Genomic DNA, 8,056 nt, shown 5'->3' on the forward strand with positions numbered 1-8,056 from the left:
ATTTGCAAAACTCTTGACCGCTGTCAAGATCAATGTGACTAGTAATTAATTGAATGTGTCTGTGAAGATTTTCCATCAGTCTTTTTTTTAACATGCCTGGCCTAATTAAACCTTTTCAGACATAGAGCTCTTTTCTTTAAACCTATTTACAAGAAGCTTTTGACACATTGCCTAAAAAGTGATATAATTTATGCCACGTTAGAAAGTGTACATTTAGCCCAAGTTTTTGAAGTAGAGAGATTTCCTGACAGAGTATTCACCACATGCTAAAGGCTCTATTAGCATGGATACATACACATACAAATACAAATGATTTTTCCTCATTGTATTTTCACCATAACCTTAGAATAGAACTGTTATTCCCATTTTACAGATAAAGAAACTGAGACTCAGAGTAATAATCAGTTTAATGTCTTACAGTTTGCAGATTCCGCTGCAGGTCTATATAACTACAAAGACCATGGGCTCCTCAGGCTACCAGTGGCTCTCAAATTTTAATTTGCATCAGAATTATCTAGAATTGTTTAAACAGATTTCAGGGCTCATCTCCAGAGTGCCTGATATAGTAGGTCTGGGATGAGGCCTGAGAATTTGCATTTCCAGCAAGTTCCCAGGTGGTGCTGATGGCAATGGTCTGAGCTCTATACTTTGAGAAATACTGTGTTACACCATTCTAGGACCTTTCTTTACTCTGTAGGAATTACCTTTAGGTGGCTTACATGTATGCAGGTATACAGGTTATTTTTGACCCATAAATATATACTTGAACTAATAAAATACAAAAGCCTAATAAACAGTTTGGTATGGATTCATACTCTGCCCTTACTTTCTCCCATCTTGTTCAAAAAGTTAATATTGGCATAGAGATAAGAAGTGACTCCAGGCCAGGAACAGTGGCTCACGCCTGATTATAAGACAAGGGCAATTATAGTTGTATGATAAATCTCAAAGAAGAAACTACAAAAGTCTCATATTTCAAGGGACATTTGATTAACTAGATAAAGACATACCTAAACTTTTAAAGTTCTAGTATAAATAGCTGAAAAGTACAATAATTCTTGTAAGTTTATGCTCTGGTGGAGACAGAAAGGATATTAGGGTTTAATAAAAGGGTTCTAAGAAACCACGTGCTTGAAAATAATTGCCTGATTTTTGTTTAGAAGCCGAAACACACCATATTCACTTAAACAAAAATAGCTTAAGAGATTTCCAGCTGAGCTTTTAAGAATTAGTTCCCTAAACATCTAGCCTGGAGTTGCAGATTACTGCAGGGCTTTGTCTAATATTAACAAATGAAATGTTCATTCTCTTCTATTATAAACCAATTTTCTGTTCAAATAAATTTTAAACGTGTTCATTCCACTTCTTTCCTTGTCATCTCTGCCCATAATAATTTTTCTCTTTTTTGTTACAGACAGGCAGCACCATCTGGCCTGGGGTCACAAGTACAATTCAATGTGGAGATTCTCTGTCAAGAGCTTACAGCTAACATAGTGAAATTAGAAAAGGTGACCTATTTCTTTCCTGTGTATAGGGGCAGTCACAGTAGTGCCTATTGGTTGCCCTAGGTCAGGTCAGGGATTACACACTCAGACGCTGTTAGTGTGCCGCAATAAACCTACATGCTCAACCCTGGCTAGGGGCTTTTTATAGTAAATGTGGAAGAATATGTTTTATTTCCACAAAAAAATAGGTTTTAATCTCATTTTCCTTGAAATACATAGTCTTGTAGGTCTTTTGTTTTTCTTCCTTGATTAGACATATTACTTAATAGCACAGGGCCCAAGGGTAAGTGACCACTGACATCAGAGCTCAGTGTAGGGACATAGTAGGGAGTGAACTGGAGACCAACCACTGGCTTGGCCAGAAAGTACAGCCCCGACTCCACCAAGGCTGACTGTTCCCATAGGTAAAATATTGCATGTAAGTCCTATTAGAACCATAGAAGACAGGCATTGTTCTCTATCTGATAAGGGAAGAATCAGAGTTTCAAATTAGCTTGCTGAGGGTGACACACCTAGAAAGGCAGCAGACGTGAGTCTGCTGAGAGAGCATTAGAAGAAAAATATATAAATAAAGTCAGCAGATCTGGAACCTGAACCAGGCCTGTCTGACTGCAAAGTTGTGCTTAGAAGCTCTCTGCTTTACTGTTCCTCAGAATTCAGCTTTAGACTTTGTTGATAAGGCCACAGATATACCTTTACCTCAAAGTATCTACAGTCCAAACAACGCTAGGGCAAATCTGTCCTTAGCTTGTGGCATTCTTAGAACACAGCAGGAGGGTGAGCTGGAGAAGAAGACAGGCATGCCAGAAATATCCCAGAAATAAACCTGATTTACATGTCTTATTTTCTTCTCCTTTATCTGATAACTACTTTGTTTTTACCCTAATCCTTCAGGAAAGGCTTAGAGAGAAGAATCCAGTGTTCAATTACAACTGCTGTCACAAATGCCCAGTATCTGGTAGCTTTTCATCATAGTACAGTTATGCTTACTTGAAAAGACATATTTCTTCATATTAAATACAAATTAGTAAAATTTCATATTAAATACAAATGAATAAAATTATCTTTGTTTTCCTACACTCAGTGTTAATTAATATTTAACAGCTAAAGTATTAAGAGCAAAGGAGTTTCCAAACTCATGTTCTAAACCAAGTCAGGTCAGAGAATTCATATTAAATCATTCTATTTATGGGCAAATGTAGAAAGTTCTTTACATCGAGAATCAACCTAGAGAAGGTATGGGTTAGCTTTTTTCCTTTCTAAAACATTAGTTTCTGAGAATTGAAGATAAACGATTTTTTTAATGAAATGCTTACAAATGTTTGGCTTTCATGCAACCCAGAGAATGGAGTGGTATTAATTTTCAATTTTGTTCACTCTTACATACCAGTGATATTCTTTGGATTAGAAACACATGGGATCCTGCCGCCTTCTTTTGTGTTTCTTCCCACTCTCCCGCTGGGCCTGGCCGGGACACCACATTCTGTAACCAGGGAACTGAAAACAGAAGGGCTCGTTCACAGCAGGCAAACAGCCTCAGGTCTTGTGCAGGGTTCAGACAGCCTGGCAGGGAGAACGGGAAGGTTTACAGGAGCACCAGTGGAGGCCACCTTTGTCTCAAAGCAGAAACTGTTTCAGTAAAAAGTGGATTTGGGGTCAAAATGCACATGTTGATGTTCTAAAAAGTTAGAAGTTGCACACATTGCTCAAAAGAATCTAAGTATTAAAAAAGAGGTACCAGGCCACACCCGTGCTCTTTTTGATTCATCTGCACCTTTCTTCAGAGGCAGCTGGGCACTAGCGCAGCACAGCCTGCCGGTGAAATAGCAGCTCCATGCTGTTGAAGGTCTTATACTCCATAGCAGCAATTCCTTCTTCTCGCCTTCGGGGGCCGGTGATGTCTAAGCCTCACGATCTTTCTCTGCTTATAACTTCCCTATTACTGTTCATGGCATCACTGCTCTTTCAGTCATCCTCATTGGAAATCTAAGAATAATTTTTAACTCCCTCTTTTCACCTGCCGCTGGTTGACTAGTTGGCAAATCCAGTGAAGTCTGTCTTCAAATGTCTCCTCAAAGTTTCTTCCCACGGGTACCATCCTAGTCCATTCAGCCTTCCCACTACCAGTCAGATAGTGTGAAGCTGGATCTCATTGTGGTTTTTGCTTGTATTTTCCTAATTATTACTGAGGCTGAACATCTCATATATTTATTGGCCATTTGGGTTTTCCTCTGTAAATTGCTTATTTCTCTCCTTTGTTTTAATTTTGGGTTTTGTGTGTGTGTCATCGTAGGTGTGTTTTGTGGATTTGGGATGTCAGTTCTTTGTTTTATTCCTTTTTCTACCTCCCACTCCTGTTTTTCCATTTATCTTTGGTCATGAGGGATACATGAGGAAGAAACAAAGCAAGAAAGTTGGGGAAGAAGGCAACGTCTTTTATGGGAACTGAAGTAAACACTTATTCTCTTAGTTCTGGAAGTGGAATTAATGGTGGAACAGTATAGTAGAAAGAGCGTAAATGTTGGAGTCAGGCCTTTGTTCTTATCCCTGCTCCACTGCTTACTACCCACGTAACTCATCCTGCTACTTCAGCTCCCTGGCCCTTGGTTTCATGTGTAAAGCCTGTCTTTGTGTGGTGTTGTATGGCTCAGGAGCAGGCATGCCCTTGCTGGCACTTACATATCAGATCCCCTTCCTCCTCACTCACCTGAGAACACCCATAGGACATCACAGACTGTTCCTCTAAAAAACAATATGTTCTTTCTTTTCATCTGCAAGGTTTGTACTCCCATCACAGTGCTGTTGTTGAGAATTCCTTGCTCTGAATTCTTTTTTTTTTCCTTCTTTGTTTTTTTTCCCAAGACAGAGTCTTGCTCTGTAACCCAGGCTGGAGTGCAGTGCCACAATCTTGGCTCACTTCAACCCCCACCTTCCGGGTTCAAGCAATTCTCCTGCCTCAGCCTCCCAAGTAGCTGGGATTACAGGCACCTGCCACCACACCCAGCTAATTTGTATATTTTTTAGTAGAGACAGAGTTTCACCATGTTGGCCAGGCTGGTCTGGAACTCCTGACCTCGTGATCTGCCCACCTCGTCCTCCCAAAGTGCTGGAATTACAGGCATGAGCCACAGCACCCGGCCGCTATGAATTCTTACAAGTTCCTTTATTCAACAGTCATTTACTGAGAACATTTTTGATGTCCAACATTGGACCCGTCTTAAGATCCAAACATCTGACGTGGTTGGTCTCTGTCCCTGTGAAATCCACAACCTTCTTGGAAATGTTAAATAATAATATCTAATTGGAGTAACAGGAGTGTTAAACATTATTACATGGCATTTTTCTGATTAAAACCATCAAATGGATTGTGTAAAGACCAATTTCCCATTGTCTTCTAATGCATTTGGGTCACACTGGTGTTGCCAGTTCCTTGTTCTTTTTCTTCCATCTCATTTATCTCAGTCTCTACTGACATTTTCATCTTTCTGCCATTCTCTTTTTTTTTTTTTTAATCTCTATATTCTCTCATTTTAAAGTGGATTGTCAGCTGGACATGGTGGCTCACACCTGTACTCTCAACACTTTGGGAGGACGAGGTGGGCAGATCACGAGGTCAGGAGTTCTAGATCAGCCTGAGAAACATGATGAAACTCCATCTATACAAAAAGTGCAAAAATTAGCCAGGCATTATGGTGCACGCCTGAAGTCCCAGCTACTTGGGAGGCTGAGGCGGGAGGGTCACTTGAGCCCAGGAAGTCAGGGCTGCAGTGAACCATGATCACGTCACTGCATTCCAGCCTGGGTGACACAGCAAGACCCTGTCCCAAAGAAAAAGTGGATTGTCGGAGTTCTAGTTTATGAAAAAGCATCTATTTGCCTCACTAAATTTAACCCTTTTGTAGCTTTTTATTCAAAGTGGAATAATCTAGAATGCTATATAGACTATAGCAAATATGCCCTTAATATACTCCATTCTATTTAATAATAGGAGTTTCTTTTCTTTTATTTCAAGATACAAAATAACTTACAGAAGTTGCTTGAGAATGGTGACTGATCGACCAGATTGCTTGGGCCATTGGAATACCTCATGTTTCCCTTTGAAGAAAGTGCTTCCTGAGGCGTTTTGTTTGAGTGTGCCCTGCTGGTCAGAGGCGCAAGCAGATGAGAATCCAGACATTGCATGTGGAGGTCTCCAGCTCAGGAAAGTGGGGAGGGAAATAATTTTGGTTCTTGTGCAATAAAAGTTGACCTTGACTCTCTGAGGAAGATTTTGCTGCTTTTGCCTGAAGAAAACAGACCCATCTCTGGAGGTGTCAGGAAGGGCCCAGCGAACACACTCTCTTGGATAATTACCATGATGGCGTCAGCAAACACTCCACCCTGTGCCTTTTTAGTCCTTCCCGCCCTCCTGCCTCTCCCTTACACCCCTCTTAATGACTTTCAAACTAAAGGATACATCATATACTGACAAACTCAATGTGGTCCTTTCAAGAATTAGCCATGAGTCTCAAAAAGGCAATAAATGGCTCTAAGTGGACAGGTTTGCTTCAAACAAGTAACATCTACATTTTGTCTTTTTTTTTTTTTTTTTTTTTTTTCAGTTCTCCTGTTATGTTCTGGTTTAAATCACCTGTGTGTCTTAATTTCTCAATTCCTTTTTGGCAAGAATATCAAGCAAGGTGGATTTAACATTACGTTTATGTTTTGTTTTGTTGCTGTAACTAATAGTTAATTGGACTGATTCTTACCCAGCCCTGGTTAAGAATCTGTGAGGCATGTGACTGAAGTACTAAATTAAACTTATTTTGAAACCAAACCTAATTTTTAAGCCAAAAGGTGTAATAGTGATTTAATACAGGATGAAAAACACTGAATTTTTAAGACTATAGGTGGACTATGTTAGTAGTTTTCAAACAGGATGTCTGTATTCAGCATTCAATAATGCTAAAATCCATTTCAGCATGAAATTTGTATGTTTTTATCCTTTGCTGACTAAAATAAAATAACTGGTGGTTTGCTAACTATTTACCATATGGGTTGGCTGGTTTTTATTAATAATTGTTTAGGGTATCATAAGATCTGTAAGTACAAAGGATATTCTGTTTCTATCTGCAATGCATTTGATAATCATTTCTATGAAATGTATTTTATTTAATCAGATAAGCTAATAAGCGAATTGGTTACATCGTTTGTATCTGTTGGCCTAGTGGACAGCTGTGCCTGGTGCACCTCTGGCTTTTAATAAATACTCATTGGTTGAAACGCCCTGCTAACACTGTATTTTGTCAGTTCGTAAATTCCTTTAACCAAGACTTAACTATGCTTTTTAACTCTTTTTCCACATGCCATCTACTACTTCCAACTCACTTATACTTCCTTCCTCCCAGGTAATCATTTCAAAACTGAAAGGATTTAAGTTCTTGGATTACAATGGTTTAAAGGAAAGAAAATGAACTTTGAAGTCAAAAAAAAAGAAAAAAAAAAGACAATGCTTCATTCCTCAGTCCACATTTCATGAGTTATGTGACCTTTAGCAAAATATTTGGCCATATCCCCCCATTTTATTGATGAGGTTGAAAGTACCAGTAAAAAGTGTCAGCGTGAGGATTAAATGTGATAATGTCAGCCAGGTGCAGTGGCTCATGCCTATAATCCCAGCATTTTGGGAGGCCAAGGCAGGAGGATTGCTTGAGCTCAGGAGTTTGTGATCAGCCTGGACAATGCAGCAAGATCCCATTTCTACTAAAAATAAAAATAAATTAGCCAGGTGTGGTGATGCATGCCTATAGTCCCAGCTACTCAGGAGAATTGCTGAAGTCTGGGAGACTGAGGCTGCAGTGAGCCACGGTCACATCATTGCACTCTAGCCTGAGTGACAGAGCAAGACCTTGTCTCAGTCAATCAATCAGTCAATGTGATGATGTCTCTAAAGCACATAGCCATGTCAGGCAAGTAGTATGCTTTCATAACAGCTACAATAGTCATTATTTTTAAAAATATTTTTGCACACCTGTAGTCCCAGCTACTTGAGAGGCTGAGGCAGGAGAATCACTTGAACCCAGGAGGTGGAGGTTGCAGTGAGCCTAGATTGTGCCACTGCCACTCCAGCCTGGGCGACAGAGTGAGACCCCGTCTCAAAAAAAAAAAAAAAATTCATGTCTGACATTACAGTTTTATTAAAGCTCAGTGTCAGTGCTTTCTATTCAAAACCCATTAGTGATTCAAGAGTGGGTCAGCCACCTCTGGAGAACAACTTTATAACCACATCAAGAGCCTTAAAAAGGCTCAGATTTCACTGAGTTTTAGTAATCTGCCATCTAGGAATTTATCCTAAAGCAACAATTAGAGGTATAGTAAAGTTTATATACAAGAATATTATTTGAAACCTCTGACAGCAAAATATTAGAGAGTCTAAATATTCAATAGAAGAACAGTTAAATGATGTAGTTATTTAAAATTGCATTGTCAAAGAAAGGCATAGAAAATATCGAAAATTGCATTAAAAGACATAAAACTATAGGGTATGATCCCAACTTTAAGAAGAAAACCCT

The 8,056-nt window shown here is 39.3% G+C and overlaps 1 protein-coding gene across 5 annotated transcripts in view; it reads left to right on the forward strand.

The window, feature by feature from the left end:
- Positions 1–6,767, forward strand: part of GRAMD2B (GRAM domain containing 2B) — a 123,024-nt gene extending 116,257 nt beyond the window's left edge. For 2 of the 5 annotated variants that reach the window (XM_009240988.4, XM_009240990.4), the window contains 2 exons: positions 1,415–1,508; positions 5,518–6,767. In XM_009240988.4, coding sequence (XP_009239263.2) covers positions 1,415–1,508; positions 5,518–5,559 — 136 coding nt within the window. In that variant the 3' untranslated portion in view covers positions 5,560–6,767. 5 annotated transcript variants of the gene reach the window in all.
- The last annotated feature ends 1,289 nt before the right edge of the window (positions 6,768–8,056 follow it).

Source organism: Pongo abelii, chromosome 4 (genome assembly GCF_028885655.2).
Source record: "Pongo abelii isolate AG06213 chromosome 4, NHGRI_mPonAbe1-v2.0_pri, whole genome shotgun sequence".
Lineage (NCBI taxonomy): Eukaryota > Metazoa > Chordata > Mammalia > Primates > Hominidae > Pongo > Pongo abelii.